This window comes from Diceros bicornis, chromosome 30 (genome assembly GCF_020826845.1).
Source record: "Diceros bicornis minor isolate mBicDic1 chromosome 30, mDicBic1.mat.cur, whole genome shotgun sequence".
Classification (NCBI taxonomy): domain Eukaryota; kingdom Metazoa; phylum Chordata; class Mammalia; order Perissodactyla; family Rhinocerotidae; genus Diceros; species Diceros bicornis.
This window is the reverse complement of record NC_080769.1, coordinates 3,448,090-3,466,973: the sequence shown is the minus strand read 5'-3', so window position 1 is coordinate 3,466,973 and position 18,884 is coordinate 3,448,090. Positions and strand designations below refer to the sequence as shown.

Sequence of the window (18,884 nt, the reverse complement as noted above, 5' to 3'; positions counted from 1 at the left end):
GTTCTGCCCCCTCCACTGGAGACCCCAGCTGACCCCCACCTCAGCTGGGGCTTGTGCAGGTTCTGGGCACCGGGTGGTGGCACAGGGAGCGGGGGGCAGGATGTGGGGGGCCCTCACATGTCCTCTGTGAGCTGCGCCCCTGCAGTTCACCACCCCATGATCTCACCTGCACTCGCCAGATGGGGACACTGAGGCCCAGAGGGGTCACATCACCCGCCCGAGACCACACGGTCCAGAAGGGGAAAGACCGGGTTTGCCCAGGCCTCTGATATGAGATGGGAGCACCCTGTGACTCTGTGCGAGTCGTTTCATGGTGTCGTGCCTCAGTTTCCCCATCTGTCAAATGGAAATCACAGCGCCTTCCTCTGAGGGCTGCTGGGAAGATGAGTTCAGTCCTGTGAGGCGCTTAGAAGAGGCCCAGGCATACAGTAGGCGCCCAATGAGCAATACCATCCATTGGGATGATGTGTTACTGTTGCAGCTGCAGTAATAACAATCATTCTGTGATATAAGAAATAATACTGTTACTATTATTGGGTAGTAATCCTGGCTCAGCCACTTCCTAGCTGAGGAATCTCGGGCCTGTGGCCCCGCCGCCCAGGTGCCAGTTTCCCGTCTGGCAAGTGGGGACCCACGTCCCCACCTCACCGTGTGGGGCAGAGGTCACGAGGTCGTCCAGGACTGCCAAAGCGGTCAGTGGGGCTGGAATTTCAGGGCCGAGGGGGGGAGGAGGAGCAGTGACACCCCAGCCGGGCCGGCTCAGGAAGGGGGTTCCTGCAGCGGGGGCAGCGACAGGGGTGGGGGTGAGGGGTGTAGTACTAACTGCAGGAGCCCTACCGGGTGAGGCTTGGTGCCAGGAACACAAACAGACCGAAGTCCTGCCCTCTGGCTGACGGTCTAGTGGGGTGGGGGGCAGACAGTGGGCGAGGAAGTAGGTGAATTCCATGAGGCTACCGGGAATCGAGAAGGTAGGGAGCAGTTGGGGTGCTGAGGATGGGAGAGGATTACATTGTGGACGTGGAGGGTAGGTCAGGGAATGTTTGAGCCAAAACATGAAGGAGGGGAGGGAGGGAACCAGGGGGTTATCTGGGGAGAGTGCTCCAGGCAGAGGCCACAGCCCGTGCAAAGGCCCTGAGATCAGACCATGCCTGCTGTTTTCCAGAGGAAAGCTGTAGCCAAGTGACCAAGGGGGAGAGAGGAAGGAGGTAGGGGCAGGGCGGTGACAGGGCAGAACGTGCGGGGCCTTATGCACCGGAGGAGGACTTGGAGTTTTCCTCTGAGTGAGGTGGGAGCCACGGAGGGTTCTTGAGCAGAGGAGGGATGGGACCTGACTCAGACTTTCCCAGGAGCCCTTGGGCCACTATGAGGGGAACAGAGTGTGGGTGCCGGAGAGGGTGGGGTCAGACCAGGGTGGGCACAAATGAGGAGAAGTGGGAGGATCCTGGGTCTATCTGAAGGCAGAGCCACAGGACTTGCTGACAGGCCTGATTATGGTGGCGGTGGGGGTGGGGACGTCCCTCTTCATGCCTCCCCCAAGCTCACAGTGGACATCTTGAAGCCTTATCTCCCGGGTTATCCTGTTCCTTCCTCCCCCTGTTCTGCAAGGCCACTGGGCAGGGGTTTTAATCCCACTCACCAGACAGAAAAACTGAGTCCAGGGGAGTTAGACTGGCTCCAGGGGCCCCATCACATCCCCAGGGAGGAGGAGGAGGCAAAAGAACCGATGATCCCGAGGACGAGGCCTCCCCAGGCTGGAACCCCCGCCCCCCAGCTTCCCCAGGCACCGGTTCCTGACCTGTGGGCCTGTGGGGAGGGGACCTCCAGCCCTGGGGTTTCCAGCTTTCTGGGAAAAAAGTCAAAATCCACTGGGGATCTGGTCTGGCTCGCTGCCCTCCCAGCCTCCCCCGTGTCCACTCCCCTCCCCAGGCCCTCGGGTGCCCTGGTGGGACCCCTTCCCATGTCCTGTCCCGCGCAAGGGGACGGCAGTGGGCAGGAAGGGGTTAATTCCTGGAGTGGGCGGGCTCACCATCCCTGGGATAATGCTGCCCTGCCTTCAGCCACTGGTGACCTTTTTTTTCCATGACCACAATCTTTCCCCTTCGAACTATTACGTACCTAATTTTTTTTTTAATTTTCTACACTTATGCATCCTTGAATCCATTCATTTAAAAGGAAAGCTTTATATTGATGTCCTAACTGGAAAACCCTTCTCGTTGCCCCAAATAGTCTGTAAACTTAAAAATAATTAATAACACAGAGAACACAAAACTATGGATTTTAGCTGGATAAACCTGGGGCCACCAAGTTGTTAAAGACACATTAGCTCCCTGTAGAGATGTTCTCCAGACCCCAGGCTCTCGCAGGCCTGGGGACGGGGCTGGGTGCCTGGGGACGTCTGCTCAGCCGCTGGTTAGCTGTGCCTCACTTTCCCCCTCTGTAAGGTGCCTGCCTGGCGGGGGATTTGCAGAGTAAATGGGTTAAAATAGATAAATAGATAATTCTAGAAGAATCGGGCCTGGCTCAGATTAAGCACTTCATAAATACCAGTGTTTTCGAAAATTATTCGATGGCCAGTCATGTGACTTCTTTGAAAAGGAAACAGCTCTGCTCTCATATGATTCTCCGTTGATTTATGAAGTGTCCACGGGCTCCTGAAATATATTTCCCACCCAGGGACCGCGGGACCAGAGGGACCAGCTCTGGGGCACAGCGGCCGCGGCCCTGCGGTCTCTCCCCGGCGCCGGGGCGGCGTCCATGAAGGGCCCCGCTCTCCCTCGGCTCCTGTTTGGACTCTGGCCTCTCTGTGCCTCAGTTTCCTCGTCTGAACGAGGAACGGGGGCGGGGAGGTACCGTCAGCTCACGGGCTGGCGCTGGAGACGGGCATGCCAGGCAGAGAGCGCAGGGTGGTCCCCAACGTGGGAGCCCCGGGCTATTTCTGACTGACGCGGTCCCCCCATCTAAACACCCCCACAGAAGAGCCAAGCGGGCCCTGGGCAAGACTCCCCCAGCCGGCCATCACGGCCCCACCTTCCCCTGGACACGCCCCTGCGCCCAGGGCCAGAGGGTTTTTCAGACGCGCAAACGGTGGGACCGCGCGCAGAGGATTTGAGAGCAGGTTGCACTTTGGTGCTGCGTGTGTGCGCGCGTGTGCGCGCAGCGCCCCTGGGTCTGTGTTTTTATTGCACTTTCCTGTTGGCTCCCAGCTGCCCCGCCAGTTCCGGGGAGGGCCCTGGGCCGCGCCTGTCCCCCCTCCCTCCATAAAGGCCCGCGGCCTCGGGGCGCCGCACAGCCGCCCAGCCGCGAGACGGGACGCCCTGCCCAGCCTCCGCTGCCCCGCCCGCCGCTCCGGCCATGGCGCGCCCGCGCCGCGGCGCCCTGCGCGTCCCGCACGGTGAGAACTCTGGGGCCCCCCGGGCAGCAGCCCTCGGCACGGCTGCCCCTCTTCGCTGGAGAAACGGGAGGTCGGCTGGCGGCTCCGGGGCGCGGTGGGGGAGGCACATGGCCCGGCGGGCCCCCCACGCCCCGGCGCGCACCCCGGGCGCTCTAAGAGCCTGCGCTCCCTCCCAGAGGGTCCCTGAGCTCCCCACTGGAGGGCTGCTCCGAAAGAGGGGAAACTGAGGCACGGGGAGGCGGGGGGCAAAAGTCAGCGCCCGTCCCGCAGGCAGCTGCTCTTCACGTGGACGCGGTGCCGGGACCCTCCCGCGGGGCGCACCCCGCGCGGCCGCCGGCTCGCCGGCAGGGGCGGCCCCCAGACCCAGCGGGGCCTCGGCCCTGCGCTGAAGGGACTCATGGCCTCGCCCTTGAACCTGACTTTTGCCCACTTCCCCGGGCCTCCTCCCCGCCCCGCCCAGGGCGGCCCTAACGGTTCTCGGGCGCCTGTTGCTGGAGCAACCGGGCAACAAAGAGTGAAGAAATGACGTTTAGGGAGCTTCCCCGGCCACGGGCACGGGTCCCTGTGCCGCCCCCGTGGGGCCCGAGCCCAGCGCCCCCCAGCCCCACCCCAGGGGGCGAGAGACGGGAGGAGGCCGGTGGGGCGCACCTGATGGGGGGGCGTGTCCCGGGCCAGGCCTCTGGGCCTCTGAGCCTCACCTTCCACACCTGCGAAATGGGGCCAGACCCACTTTCTAGGATGGTGTTAACGGTTGAGTGAGTTTGTACACAAACCATTTCTGGTTCACAGTAAGAATTAAGTGAACAGCGTTGTTGTTATTATTATTCTTTCCCTGGCGGGTCTGAGGGATGGGCTGGGGGGTCCTTAGCAGGAGGAGGAAGGAGAGCGTGGCCGCCCCGCCCCGCCGCAGGGTCCCTCACTGCCCAGGCTTGGCTGGAGGATGTGACCAGATGGACCCGGAGCGCAGAGCAGCAGCTCCCTGCCAGCTCCTGTTTGGCCTACTTCCCGGCCCCGGATGAGAAGGCCCGGCCTGCGGCCGCGGCCGGAGGGAAGGAGCGCCCAGCCCAGGCGGAGGGGACAGGGTGCAAAGGAGGCCCCTCCCGTGCGGGGTCTGGGGACTGGTCAGCCCAGGCCCATCCTGCCAGGGAAGGTCATTCTGTGGTCTGTCCCACAAAGAGGAAGTGGGTCTTGGCCAAGGGGGGAACTGGCCAAGCCCTGCGGCCAGAGAGGAGGAAGAGAGGACTCCTCAGATGAGGGAGGGCCAGGGCGTTCCAGCCTCAGTTTACCGGCGGGGAGGGCCTCTGGGAGGGAGGGGCTCTCTGCCCTCCAGCAGCCTGTGGGATGTCAAGTTTGGACATAGGGGCCGAGCCGTCAGGGCACCCTCCAGTCTGCACCCCCACAGCCCCTCGGGCCAGCCTCACAATGATCGCCGACCTCAGAATTCCCCTGGGAGTCCCTCCAGGGGCGGCGGGCCTGAGTCATCCTCCCCTGGCCCAGGAAGTGACTCCTGCCCGCTGCCCACGGCCCCTGTTTGGGTCTCCCCGGATTCTTGGGGTTGCGCTGCCTCCCCAGATGCCCAGATGGGCAGGGACTGACCGGATGCCTCCCTAAGCCCTCCCCACAGCCGGCCTCCACCTGCTGCCGAGGCCCCTCCCTCCGCCCTCCCCCTCTGTCTCCACCCACCCTTCTAACTGTTTCTCTCTCATCTCCCTCTCTGTCTCTCTGTCCCCTCTCTGCCGTCTGGCTCCCTCTCTCTACGGGTTCCCTATGTCTCTGCCCATCTCTCTCTATTGCTGTCTTAGCTTCTCTCTCTCTCTGTCTTTCTCTCCATCTCTCTGTGGCTCTGTCTCTCATGTCTCTTTGTTCTCTCTCCACCTCTGTCTCCTTCTCTGTCTCTCTCTGGTGAGCGGCAGGAAGACCTCTAAAGCCCCTGGGACTTGAGGAGGACCCCCGGACATGCCCGGGAGTGGGGTGCCCCAGAGTGGCAGGAACAGCAGGGGAGGAGGGCCTGTTCGGCATCACCCCAAGAGCCCACAGCGTCTTCCTGTGCGGGGAGCCCGGGGTGAAGTGTCACCGCTGGGCCCCAGGCCAGTCGTCGGGGCTGACATGTGGGTGCGGTGTGTGTGCACCTGTGTCCCCCAGGCAGGGTTTGGGGCCGGAGCGTCGTAGGTTCACGGGGATCCGGGAGAAGCCCTGGTCCCAGCCCTCCGTCTGTACGCAGAGATGACGATGGAGGTGCACACCGCCACGCCCGGGCGTATCTGCTTGCTTTGCACACTCAGCTCTAGGAGGTGGTTTCCTCCACTCTCCAGAAGGGGAAAGCGAGGCCCTGCGGGGTGGGGTGACCTGACCAAGGCCGGGGTTGACCAGGCTGCCACACTCCAGTCCGTTTACGGAGCTGCTGCCCTCAGGCCAGCAGGAGCCCAGGCCCCCGCCGGCCAGGCCCCTTCCTCATCCTCAGTTCCTGAAACTGGGCCCCAGGCGACGGGGGCTGACCCTCTGGCCGTGGGCGTCAGAGCCCAGGAAGGTACCCCCTGCTCACTCTCTCCCTGAGCAACGGACAGAGCCCAAGCCTGGGAGGAGTCAGCAGCCCCCTTCCCTCAGAGCGTCGCCCTCAGGGCTCCGTCAACCTGTCCCTGCTCTGGGGTCCACCCTGACCCTCTGTCTCTGTTCCAGTGCTGTGTGTCTTGCTGACTCTGTGGGAAGCTGGATTCCAGACCTGCACAGGTAAGTCTGCTGGGAGCAACTGAGTCCACAGCCAGAGCCTGGGGAAGGGGCCCTGAACCCCCACCCGCACCCCTCAGCCCAGGCAGGAGAGAGGCCTGTTGCAGGGGGACGCTCAGGGCCGCCCCTCCCCAGCACCCCTCCCCCGGAGATGACCCTGCCCCGCTCCCCAGCGCCTGGCTCAGCCCTCACCCTCTGACCGTGGTCTCCGTGCCCACAGCCTCTGCCCCCACAGCCTGTGCTCGCTGGTGCCCTTGGAACTCCACGTGTGTCAGTGCCACCGCCTGTCGCTGCGATCCGGGATTCAGTTCCTTGTCTGGGGAGCTCATCACCAGCCCCGCGGAGAGCTGCGACGGTACAGAGGGTGGGGGTGGAGAGGGCACGTGCAGATTGTCGGGCACAGCCCAGTGCCTGTGGGGGACGTGGCTGGGGGCTGGGGCCTCAGCCTTTGTCCTGGGGACCATCGTCAAGGGCAGAGAAGAGAAAGGGAAAGAGATGAGGGTGAAAAGAAGACGTGGGTCAACACGGCTTCCTGGAGAGAGGAGCTGGCCTCCAGGAGGCTGGACTCGGCGCCCCGCGTGCCCTTCCAGACCGGGGTGGGGGGCAGACCTTCCGCCACCCCCGACGCCCGCACTTCCCACTCTGTCCAAATCCGGGGGCTCCCCAGCCCAACGAGCAACCCGCGGGGCACCAGCTGGGTGTCGCACGATTCAACTTAGTTCTGACACCGTCTACGTGGAGAGAGCGTCAGATCCCACAAGCGGAGGTTCGGTCCTACGAGACCTCCCCCCAGCGTCAGCCAGGTTGTCACCTGGACTGCTGACCGGCCGGCTATAGATCAGAGGTTCCCAAGACCCCTCCTCGGGTTCCATTAATCTGCTAGAGTGGCTCACAGAACTCGGAGAAACATTTTGCTCACCAGATGCTCGGTCTGTTGTGAAAGGATAGAAGTCAGGCACAGTGAGACGGCAGAGATGTGGAGGGCAAGGTGTGGGGAACGGACGAGGAGCTCCCGTGTCCTCTCCTGGCTCGTAGCTCTCCGGCACCCCCACGTGTTCACCAGCCTGGAGACTCTCTGGTCACCGTCCTTTAGGGTTTTTTTGAGGGCTTCACGACATAGGCATGATTGATTAAATCATTGGCCATTGGCAATTGATTCAACCTCAGCCCCTCTCCCTCCCTGGAGATGTGTGTGGAGGGTCTGAAAGTTCCAACCCTCTAATCTCGTTGCTCCACTGGCAACCAGCCCCCATCCTTAGGTGCTTTCCAGAAGTTACCTCATCAACATAACAGAAGTCAATGTTATCACTCTCAACACTTAGGAAATTCCAAGGGTTTTCGGAACTGTGAGCCAGGAACTGTGGATGAACACCAAATATATATAAGAAATATATTTTGGTCTTCTGAATGACCAAATACATATTTCTTATAAATCACAATATCGCAGTGGGCTTCAGGAATGGTTTGCTCCAGCCATGGCCCAGCCTCAGCAGTGTTGCCTGAGAGTCTAATGTTTTCCAAAAAGACACTGATTAAGCATCAGGCCCCACGCTGGGGAGTCAGGTAGGGGACCAGGGTCTCTGCCCTGAGGGAACTCACACCTTTTGGAGGTGACCCTTTGCCCTGTTGTGTTCCAGACATCAACGAGTGTGGACCACCCTCGGCAGTGTCCTGTGGGAAATTTGCAGACTGCGAGAACACGGAAGGGAGCTACTATTGCACATGCAACCCAGGATACGAGCTTGTTTCTGGAGGAAGAATGTTCAGGAACGAGAGTGAGAACACGTGTCAAGGTAAGAACCACCCCGCGTGTTCCATCTCCTCGTGCGTGAGGCTTGGGGCCCCCTGAGCCTCTCCTGCAGCATCCGGGGCAGCCCGGGGTACAGGTGCAGCCCAGGTCTGAGTGGGGACAGGTGTCCCTGCGCCTGCCCCACCTGCACAGAGAGGCAGCGCAGCATGAGACCCGAGGGCCTGGGTCCTGGCTTTGCCACCCGACAGCTGAGGGGACGCTCGCCAGGTGCTTATTCAGAAATCACTGTTGACGTGTGAGATGTGATAATCTTATTGTGATTTTGTGTTTTCTTAAAAAAAAAAGAGCTCCTGTCTTTCACAGATAAAAGTCGCTCTGCCTTTTGTTAACTGTGTGCCTTGGGCACGTCACCTCGCCCCTCTGTGCCTCGGTCTACCCACCTGTAAACGGGAGGGCACAGTGGTGGGTACCCACCTGTAAACGGGAGGGCACAGTGGTGGGGACCTCGTGGAAGTGCTGGGAAGGTCTGTGAGGTCGCACAGCACTCAATAGCGACAGTTGCTGGGTTTACAATTATAGTCATCATGATCTGACGCCCCCTCTCCAGGATGGGGATCCGGGGCCGTGCCCCGGGGGGGCGCTCGGAGAGCAGCTGCCCCGTCCAGCCCCCACTGCAGTCACGTCCCACCGCTCAGGCCCATGAGGGGCCGCGCCTCCACGCATCACCAGCTCTGCTCCCATTCCGGGGGAAGGGGCCTCGGGCATCCACAGGGGCGGGTGGGGCCCGCAGTGGGGGGTGGGAGCCGGGACCCATCCAGAGAGAGGGGATTAGAGCAGAACCAGAGAGTGGGGAGGGGGGGGAGTGACGGTGGGAGGTGAGGAGGAGGCAAGGGCTCTGAGGAGGGTCCAGAGGCCCGCCCTGCTGCGGAGAGAAGGGAGCCCACGGCCTCGTCCTAGTCCCTTCCCTCCTGCCCTGTGTGCCCTGTGCAGGCAGAGGGCAGAGAGCCTCCCCAGTGGGAGGGAAGGGGGACCTGCACCTTCGTGCAGCCCAGCAGCCCACGGCGCTGTGGGTCCAGAGAGGCCCCCTTGTGGGTGGATGTTGTGCCCCATCCATGTAGCCTGGCCAGCGGACAGTCTTCACATGAATTGGAAAAAGGCCCCTTGTCTCCAGGTGAACGCAGTGTGCTTGGGAAACAGAAAGAGAGCTGGTTTTCAGCCCCCACTTGCCCCCTGGCCAGATATCCTTGTGCAGTGAGCAACCTGCACAACTGCACATGGTGGTCATGGATCCCACTCACTGTACCTGGCCTAGGGGTGCCGCCCGCCCACTATGTCGAGCCCTCAGCACAGGTGGCGGTGGTTGTGGTTATTGAGGTGCTGTGTTGTGTGTTAGAAACAGGCCAGGGCTGAGAGAAGAGGACTCTGCTGCTGGGCAGAGACATGGATGGACAGGTGTGAGGACAGACTTCACGGTGGGCGACAGGGAGAGAGCAGCCTGCTTATTTGGACCAGGGCCGGCCACCTGCAGACCCGGCTCTGTGATGGGCTCAGCTGGGCAGTTTATGCACCCCCACCTCACTCCAGCCTTCGCCGCACCCAGGACACATCCACCCGCATCAGGGCAGCGAGTCCGCTACAGGCAGGAGCCCCCGGCCGCTCCCTGGCCCCTCGCCCCACTTTCTCCAGGCACCTGAGGCCACCCTAGGCACCCACTGGTCTCCCGACCCTCTGATCCCTCCGGAGGTCACCTCCGGATCTTTGGATGGTCTCCTGCCCACCTGGCATCTTATTTGCATAAGACAAGGAGGGGTGGCATTCAGATACCAGCTCAGCGGGTGTGTGCAGTCAATACCCATCCTCTCCACCATCGTCAGTTACCACCGAGCTGAGACCTGCCCCCAGCGGGCCCCCATGGGCGAGGCCGCCCCAGGAGCCCTCTCACAGCCTCGGGCCACGATGGACCCAGGGACTCCATCCAGAAACTTGAGAGGGGGAGACTCGAGGGCGGGCCCACCTTCCCCGGCCAGCCTGTCCCTGGTCAACAACCACACCTGGTGAAGACGCCTCCGGGCCGTGACTTGGCTTCTTGGCTGCTCAACCTCCGTGTAATCTCTGAACAAAGCTCTGCCCTGACCCTCCACAATAATTTCAGTTCATGGGCCTGTGGACAATTCGGATGACCGGGACCCGGGAGGAAGCTGTGTTGACAGGGGTTGACAGGGTGACATGGACCCCATGCACTCACACTCAGAGAGGCAGGGGAACAGAAGAGGCTCCCATCTGGACCAAGTGGCAAGAGAGGACGCCATCAGGAACCATTGCCCGAGGCCGACCCTGTCCTGAGGAGGTCAACCCAGGCCCCATGTGGATATGGACCCCCCGGGGACAGAAAATGGAGGCTGGACCCCACTCCATGGGCCCACAGGTCTGCGTCCCTGGTGGGAGGCCAAGGACTGAGAAAATGAAACATCTGCCACCCCTTGCCCATCAGCACCTTCTCCCCTCTCTGCCCACCCAGCCCTCACCCACCACAGGCCTTGCTCAGATGTGATTCTCTCCACTTCCTGCCAGTCCAGAGGTCGTCTTCACGAGGATCAGAAAAAGGCACCTTCACCACCCCAAGGCCACCTGGCTGGACCTCAGCCTCCACTGGCCACCCAGCCTGGCGCCCTCTCTTTGGGTGGCCCTGGACGTCCAGCATCATCTTCATTCTCCTTTCTGCTGCCGAAAGCCTCCTTCTTGAGGGGCCGGGCTCAGGGGAGGGTCTTGGTCCGTCTTCATGGGGCTGGATTCTCAGAGTTAGTGTGGATGGGACAGCATTGTCCCGTCAGAACAACCGAGATTCTGAGGAGAACTCAGTGGGCGAGCAGCCACCCTGGGAAATGAGGACAAAGGCCGTCCCTGGGAGCCAAGCTGGTCCTGCTCGGGGAATGCAGCATTTCCCCTGCACTCAGGCCCCAGGAAGGCCCAGCCTGGCCGTTGTCCAAATGCACAGGCTGGGACACAGGTGGCCATGATGTCCCCACCGCAGCTGGGAGCTGCCCAGGGAGGCTGAGGGAGCCGGAGCTGGCAGACAGGGAAGACTCAGGCCATTTCCAGCCACATCTGGACAACAGAGCCTCTAGGCCACCACATGCACCCACAGGCCTCCACGTGAATAAGAAAAGGCACCCACTCACCCGGGAAGAGACAGTGGCCCCTTCCAGATGCTTCTCTGCTAGGAAACATGCCAGACTCTCAGGCCCGAAGGCTGCCCGCAGCTGCAGGCGTCCGTCACCCTCTCTTCCCCTTGCAGACGTGGACGAATGTCAGCAGAAACCCAGAATCTGTAAAGGCCGCAGTGTCTGCATCAACACCCAGGGCAGCTACACCTGCAGGTGCCCGCCCGGCTTGGAGCTCAACCTGACGGACCCGAAGCTGTGCACAGGTAGAGGCCCCGGGAAAACACAGCCTGGACCGGAGCTGGGGAAGGAGCTGAGGCTGATCCTGCAGCCCGAGGAGGAGGGAGAGGATCCTCTTCTTTGTGGAACAGCAAGGGCCTGCCGAGGCCCTGCCCAGGGCTCGCCTCCCAGAAAGGTCCCACCACAGAGCAGGGAGGTGTCGGGTCCTCTGGGCCTGGAGATCCCTTGTGGGGGCCCTCCCCCTGTGAGCACCCCCCAGACCTCGCCCCTTCCTCATCTGTCACATGGGAGCAGAGGGAGGTGTCACTTCCACTTTCCAGAAGGGGAACCTGGACCGTGGCCGGGGAGGGAGCAGGCAAGAGTCCATAGTCAGGAAGTCCAGCCCCCATGACTCAGTTTCTCTCATGGTTTTGTCACCTGTAAACTGGGACCATGGTCCTGGCCACACCGATGCTGCAGGGAGGCCACCATAAGGTGCTTTGAGGGTGCAGCTGAAGGTCGCCAGGTGGTGGCACGTGTAATACCGTGTGGTCCTTAGTGCCGGGCAGCGAGAGGAGGGCAGCGAGAGGAGGGCAGAGGAGGGACAGCGAGAGGAGGGACAGCGAGAGGAGGGGCAGCGAGAGGAGGGACAGCGAGAGGAGGGGCAGCGAGAGGGGGCCAGCGAGAGAGAGGAGAGCAGTGAGAGGAGGGCAGAGGAGGGACAGCGAGAGGAGGGGCAGCGAGAGGAGGGCAGAGGAGGGGCAGCGAGAGGAGGGGCAGCGAGAGGAGGGCAGAGGAGGGGCAGCGAGAGGAGGGGCAGCGAGAGGGGGCCAGCGAGAGAGAGGAGGGCAGTGAGAGGAGGGCAGAGGAGGGACAGCGAGAGGAGGGCAGTGAGAGGAGGGGCAGAGAAAGGAGGGCAGAGGAGGGGCAGCGAGAGGAGGGGCAGCGAGAGGGGGCCAGCGAGAAAGAGGAGGGCAGTGAGAGGAGGGCAGAGGAGGGGCAGCGAGAGGAGGGCAGCGAGAGGAGGGGCAACGAGAGGAGGGCAGAGGAGGGGCAGAGAGAGAGAGGAGGGCAGCGAGAGGGAGGCAGCGAGAGGAGGGGCAGCGAGAGGCGGGCAGCGAGAGGCGGGCAGAGCTGACCCTCCGGCTTTGTCCTCAGACGTGAATGAATGCACCTCGGGGCATAGTCCGTGTCACAATTCCACCCACTGCCTCAACGTCGTGGGCGGCTACAAGTGCCGCTGCCGCCCTGGCTGGAAGCCAGTTCCTGGGTCCCCCGATGGCCCCAACAACACCGTCTGTGAAGGTCCTGAGCTCAGACGCTGCCCTCCTGGAGACCCACACTCAGAGCATCTGAACACATCAGTGGCACCCACACAAACCTAGCAGACTGAGCAGGGGGGTGCCCTGCTGTGCCAGGCGTTAAGCCTTTGGAGACTAGATGTGAACAGATCTGGGGGTCCCGGGAGGAGCTGGGGTACCAAGGGGAAGCCTCCCGGGGCCCCCAGGCAGCATTAATCACTGACTGGGGTGAAGGTGTCCCACTGTTTCACAACCCGTACGTCTGTCCCGGCTCACCTGCTGCTGCGTCACCTCTGTACCTCCCATAACCTCAGGTCCCCCACTCAGGGGTGTGCCGTCACCAGGTGGCATCACCTCCTGCCAAGGGGGCGAGGGGACACAAACACGGAGAAAGGGGCGGGGCGTGGAGAGGAGAGGGGCCTGATCCAGGCTGTGACCTGGCCTGACCCCATCTTCATGTCCCCAGATGAGGACGAGTGCAGCTCTGGGCGGCATCAGTGTCACAACTCCACTGTCTGCTTCAACACCGTGGGCTCCTACAGGTGCCACTGCCGCCCATGGTGGACGCCGGTTCCTGGGTCCCCCAATGGCCCCAACAACACCGTCTGCCAAGGTACCTGTCCTGACCCGACCCCAGACTCCACCCCCAGCACACACAGACACGCTCACACCTAGTGACCCGCTGTTCTGTCCCCTGCAGAGATCTTCCCCCCCTGGACTCCACCTCCTGGAAACAAGAGCCAGGTGAGTGGCCCCAGCGGTGACCAGGGGGCAGGAATCCCTCTGTGCAGCCCACTCTGCCCACCCCTTTTCCCCAAGCTCCCCGCCCACACTGGAGCTTCCCTGACCCTCTCATCTCCCCTCTCCCCAGCATCTCTCCCGCTTCTTTGAAAGAGTCGAGGATCTGCGCAGAGACTTCAAGTCAGCCTCGGCCCAGGACACCATCCGGGTGAGGGCAGGACCTGGGGCCCCAGGACAGTCCCCTGGGGGGTGTGGGGGATGCTGCAGTGTGAGTGAAGACAGCCCGAGCAGGGGCCTCTGCTCAGGGAAACACGTGTCCGTCTGCACAATATACACACACCGTACCTACAGCCATTCCTCAACACAGAGGTAAACACACCCGAAACGCGCACGCACGTGCACACACACGAGGGATAGAAGGGAGCACGTAAGAATTTTGCGTCTTGAGCCGGGCCACAAGCGTTCAAATCCCCCCCTACCCCACCCCACTCACTGCCACTCCCCGCTGCATGACTTCAAGCAGGTGACGCCCCCTTTCTGGGCCTCAGTGTCCTCCCTTCATAAATGGCGCCTGCTCCATACAGACGGGGTGGAGATTTAAGTGAACTAACAGAAGCCAGGCTCAAAGATCAGTGCCCAGCACACCGTGCCCGTTAGACCTAAGTTCCAGTACACGCGCTTCGCCGGCAGAAATACATGCGCCCCTTAGGTCACTTTGAATTTTCCAGTAGCTATGTTAAAAAAAGTAAAAGTAAACAAGTGAAATTAATGTGAAAGTGGCCTTTAACCCAATAGATCCAAAGTGTCATTGTTTCAACACAGCATCGTAAAACCATCACTGAGATGGTCCACATTCTTCCCAACTATGTGTTTGAAATCCGACATGTATTGTACACTGCGAGCACAGCTTGATGTGGAGCAGCTACGCTCCAGGGGCCCGGTGGCCACGCGACCTGCGGCGCCTGTTCTGGACGTGCAGACTCAGAGCAGAGCCCGGCAGACGTTAGCGCCATTGTTGCAGTCCCTGCCCACGGGCGAACACTCCAGCCCTCCCATGTCCTCCGGCTACTGTGGTGTCTCGAACATTCCCGTGTGCTCCTCAGCAGCTGAGGGGTTCTCCTGTGACCCCTGCAGGGGGTGAGATCAGGGTCAGGCGGCCTCTGTGGTGCCATGACCCAGCAACTGTCACCCATCGCCCCCAGAACCTCATCCAGTCAGTGGACGAGCTGGTCGCCCCCAGGGACCTGGAGACCCTGGCCCTGTGTGACCGCCACCACACGGTCACCCACCTGCTCTCGGGCCTTGAAGACATCCTGAGGACCCTCGCCAAGGCCATGCCTGCAGACTCCTTCACCTACCGTTCCCCTGATGGCACTGGTGAGGCCTCGCCCTGCCCCACCCCAGCCCCAGGCCCATCCGGGAGCCCCCAGTCACCGCCCATCTCCCCTCAGAGCTGTCCCTGCTCATCTGGGAGCGGGGGAATGGAAACGTCACCATAGGCCAGAGCCACGCAAGGATGCTGCTGAACAGGGCCGTGGCCGCTGGACCTAAGGAATCGGGTAAAGGCAGGGGTGCAGAGGGGGCGCCCCTGGGAGAGGGAGGGGGGCTGGAACGTGTCTAGGGGTGGGGTTCAGAGTATGTGACACCTGGAAACCGATCCCTTGCGAGGGCCTCCAGGCATCAGAGTGGACAGGCGAGCCTGCATTAGACCTCTCAGGGAGGACGGAGGGCAGACGGCAGCCAGTGTGTCTGTCCCCCCAGGCCCCACCATGGCGGGCCTCCTCTCCAACCCGAACATGCAGAAACTGCTGGCCGATGCCTCCCTGGAGCTGGACCCCGAGAAGAAAGCTGAGCTGGAAGAGACCTATGAACGTCCGGTCAAGGGCGCCCAGCTCAGGCTCCTCTCGGCCGTGAACTCAGCCTTTCTGAGCAACACCAACACGACGGCACTCGACACCCCCGTCACCTTTGCCTTCTCCCACCCTGTGAGTCCTTGGGTGGGGAGGGGATCAGCCCCACTGCTCATCCCGTAGCCAACGCCACGGTGGTCCCTCTGCAGCCACCTCTGCCCACTGTGCTCCTTACTCAAACCTCAGGGCCTTTGCACTTGCTGTGCCCTCTGCCTGGGACACCTTTCCCTCACGTGACTCAGTCCTTTACCAGTTTCCAATCTATTCAAATGTCACCTTCTCTTTTAGGCCTCCCCGGAGCTCCTTATTTAAGATCACAACCTGTAACCATGCCTCTCCTTTCCCCTGCGCTGTTTCTCTATTTTTTTTTTTAATAGCGCTTAACACCTTCTAACGCACTATCTAGTTTGCTGATTTATTAAGTCTATCATTTACCCTCTGTCTCCCCCGCGAGCATGTCAGCCCCCCAAGGGCAGGGACTGGTCACTGCTGTGTCCCCCGGCCCGGCACGCACAGTAGGTGCCGAGTAGGTAATTGGCTAATGAAGAGCAGCCCTCCTCGGGCTCAGCCCGAGCCCAGGACCCAGGGGTGGGCTCCAGGCTAACCTCTGCGACCACCCCCACCTGCCCACAGCAGGTGACGCCCGGGCCACAGGAGGAGCTGATCTGTGCCTTCTGGAAGCGTGCTGCCAACAGGAGCGGGCACTGGGCCACCACGGGCTGCCGGACGCTGGGCGGCGGGCACACCAGCACCACCTGCCAGTGCAGCCACCTGAGCAGCTTCGCCGTCCTCATGGCCCACTACGACGTGCAGGTGAGGCCCGGCCCCCGAAGGGCCACGGGGCAGGGCTGCGGAGGCGACACAGGTGTGCCGCCCGACGGGTTCTGGGTGGTTGTACCAGCCAGGTGGCCCATGCCGCACAGCGCAGCCCCTCCCCCGGGACCCCCACACCCTGCCATGACCAGCACCTGGGAGTGAGGCTGGCACTGCCAGCGCAGTATCGCCAAATGCTCCCGGGGGAGCACAGCTTTCTGTGTGTGGCCTCTGGGGAGCCGTAGATGCGCCAGGCCACGTGGCTACCTGGACCTGGCCAGGCAGAGGGGGGAGGCTGGTGGTCCTGGCCCTTTGGCCAGGAAGTACCCAAGTGTGGGATTTGGTGAGCTGATAGGTGTGGGAGGGGCGGGAGACCAAGTCAGAGGGTAGTGTTGGAGAAGAGGGATGTGGCCCTGGAGGCTTCACTGGGGACGTTCTCCGGAGGGCAGTCTGGGTGTGTCGTGGGGAGGCGGGTCAGGCGGCGGCCAGGGAGCCATGAGAGCACCGGGATCCCTGCTGCGCCCCCGGGGGGTGAGTCAGAATGAGACTCAGCAGGCTTGCTCACAGGTTGCAGGCAGAGGAGGTGGGGGGGCCAGGTTCCCGGTGAGTCTGGGCGGTGGGGCCCACAAGGAGGGCAGGAAGGAAGGCCTCAGGGCGCTGACGGAGCCCGCCCGCCCTGCATCTAGGACCGGCCGCTGGCCCTGATCACCCAGGTGGGGCTGTCGCTGTCGCTGGTCTGCCTGCTGCTGTGCATTCTCACCTTCCTGCTGGTGCGGCCCATCCAGGGCTCGCGCACCACCCTGCACCTGCACCTCTGCATCTGCCTCTTCGTGGGCTCCGCCATCTTCCTGGCGGGCATCGACAACGAAGGCCGCGAGGTGAGGCCCGGCCCGTGCACGGTCCCACCCTCCCCCGCGCGCTGGGCAGCCAGGCCCCGCCGGGGTAGCCCCGCCCACCCCGGGCTCCGGCGGCGCGGCCCGCCCCGCGCTGACTGGCCACGCCCACCCCGGGCTCCGGCGGCGCGGCCCGCCCCGCGCTGACTGGCCACGCCCACCCCGGGCTCCGGCGGCGCGGCCCGCCCGGCGCTGACTGGCCACGCCCACCCCGGGCTCCGGCGGCCCGGCCCGCCCCGCGCTGACGTGGCCCCGCCCCGCCCCGCAGGTGGGGCTGCGCTGCCGCCTGGTGGCCGGGCTGCTGCACTACTTCTTCCTGGCCGCCTTCTGCTGGATGAGCCTCGAGGGCCTGGAGCTCTACCTCCTGGTGGTGCGCGTGTTCCAGGGCCAGGGCCTGCGCAAGCGCTGGCTCTGCCTCATCGGCTACGGCGTGCCCCTGCTCATCGTGGGCGTCTCGGCGGCCGTCAAGACCCAGAGCTACGGCTACCGCCTCTAGTGAGTGCGCGGGGGGGCCGCGGGGGGCGGGGGCCGCGGTGCCCCACCCCCGCCCCTCCGGGCCGAGGGCGCTGACCAGAGCCCCCCCTCTCGCCCAGCTGCTGGCTGGACCGGGCCGACGGCTTCCTCTGGAGCTTCCTGGGACCCGTGATCGTCATCGTCCTGGTAACCGCCCCACTCCCCACGCCCGCAGCCTGAGCCCCACGAGGCCAGCTCTCTGCCTACGGGCCCAAGGACCCCTAATCCCAATTCTGTGCCCGCCCAGTGCAATGCTGTCATCTTTGTGATTACTGTCTGGAAGCTCGCGCGCAAGTTTTCTGAGATCAACCCAGATGTGAAGAAACTCAAGAAGGCCAGGTGAGTGCAGGGCCGGGAGGGGGCGGGGAGAGGGGTGTGAGGGGCCCCGCTGCCACTGCCCTCCTCCCCCAGGGTGCTGACCATCACGGCCATCGCGCAGCTCTTGGTGCTGGGCTGCACCTGGGTCTCCGGCCTGTTCCTCTTCGACCCGCAGCACCGGCTGCTCACCTACGCCTTCTCCATCCTCAACTGCCTGCAGGGCCTCTTCCTCTTCGTGCTGTACTGCCTGCTCAACAGGAAGGTGGGTGCGCCCCTGCCCCCCCACCCCCACCCCCGCCCTCCCTCGCTGACACGTCCTGCCCACAGGTGAGGGAGGAGTACCGCAAGTGGGCCTGTATGGTCGCCAGGAACAAGTACTCGGAGTTCACCACCTCCACATCCGGCTCCAGCCACAATCAGACTCGGGTAAGGGCCCAGCCTGGGCCAGGGGGCCGGCCCAGAAGCCGCTGGGCCGGGCTCCCGCCTCATGCGGCTCCTCTCTCTCCAGGCCCTCAGGCCCTCAGAGTCCGGCATGTGACAGGGTGCAGGACAGAGCGCTTCAAGCCAGGCCAGCAGCTGTGGCCTCCGCAGCTTTTGCACATGCTGAAGACTGTTTCCTCCTCTCCCACCACTCTGCTCTCCACTCTCCCGCCTCGGCCCCCGTGTGCCCCACTGAGGAGGTCAACAGTTGCCGTCAGGACCGAACCCCACATGGCTCAGCCAGGGTGCAGAGTCAGAGCCCCTGGGCCTGCTTCTGGCTGCCTCTCTGCTCCACCCTGACCGGCCTGGACTCGCGGTGGGCTGGGAGCTGGCCCAGGGCTGCAGCCCCCGCCCTGGGTCACAAGGCCCCAACAGACCACGGGCTCCTATGCCCGGCCTGGCCCTTGCCCTCATCTGTCTTTGCTACAGAACAAGAGGCCAGGTGCCGGGGCTCCACTTCTCTCTTAAGCTAAGACTGGGGTCAGGGGTGGGAGGAGGGCAGGGTCCCTCCCAGCCCCACTGCCTGAGGCTCACGGTACAGAGGCCCGTCTGCTCCGGGGCGGCGGGTTCTCCCTGTTTTGAAGGCTGTGGATGTTGTGTGATCTTTTTTATCTGTATAGACCTTTCAATGTTGACACAAAACTAAACATCACTGATACACAGGTGGCAC

General features: G+C 62.9%; 1 protein-coding gene and 1 long non-coding RNA gene across 7 annotated transcripts; one reads left to right on the top strand and one right to left on the bottom strand.

Annotated features, from left to right (window-relative positions):
- Window positions 1-3,120: 3,120 nt before the first annotated feature.
- ADGRE5 (adhesion G protein-coupled receptor E5) lies at window positions 3,121-18,876 on the top strand. 6 transcript variants are annotated; one of them, XM_058525507.1, is made up of 20 exons: window positions 3,121-3,391; window positions 6,068-6,118; window positions 6,336-6,470; window positions 7,753-7,908; window positions 11,161-11,292; window positions 12,404-12,550; window positions 13,013-13,159; window positions 13,247-13,290; window positions 13,418-13,495; window positions 14,490-14,664; window positions 14,739-14,846; window positions 15,049-15,272; window positions 15,834-16,010; window positions 16,697-16,888; window positions 17,172-17,398; window positions 17,497-17,563; window positions 17,664-17,755; window positions 17,828-17,996; window positions 18,062-18,160; window positions 18,243-18,876. In XM_058525507.1, exons 1-20 carry the CDS (start codon window positions 3,352-3,354, stop codon window positions 18,270-18,272), a joined length of 2,490 nt encoding a protein of 829 aa, XP_058381490.1. In that variant the 5' UTR covers window positions 3,121-3,351; the 3' UTR covers window positions 18,273-18,876. The 6 variants fall into 6 exon arrangements, with proteins under 6 accessions (XP_058381490.1, XP_058381489.1, XP_058381492.1 ...); XM_058525506.1 differs by having other exon boundaries at window positions 3,122-3,391; window positions 15,831-16,010; XM_058525509.1 differs by lacking the exon at window positions 13,013-13,159 and having other exon boundaries at window positions 3,122-3,391; window positions 15,831-16,010.
- LOC131394282 (uncharacterized) lies at window positions 8,201-10,238 on the bottom strand. Its single transcript, XR_009216101.1, has 2 exons — window positions 8,340-10,238; window positions 8,201-8,305 (listed from the first exon to the last, which is right to left on the bottom strand). It is a non-coding gene; the product is annotated as an uncharacterized LOC131394282 (long non-coding RNA).
- Window positions 18,877-18,884: the final 8 nt, after the last annotated feature.

Excerpts from the sequence above, each read along its gene's own strand:
- ADGRE5 (XM_058525506.1), top strand. The coding sequence starts at position 3,352 with ATGGCGCGCCCGCGCCGCGGCGCCCTGCGCGTCCCGCACG. Across the intron at positions 6,119-6,335 it reads TGGATTCCAGACCTGCACAG|CCTCTGCCCCCACAGCCTGT; the intron begins GTAAGTCTGCTG and ends CCGTGCCCACAG. Across the intron at positions 6,471-7,752 it reads CCCCGCGGAGAGCTGCGACG|ACATCAACGAGTGTGGACCA; the intron begins GTACAGAGGGTG and ends GTTGTGTTCCAG.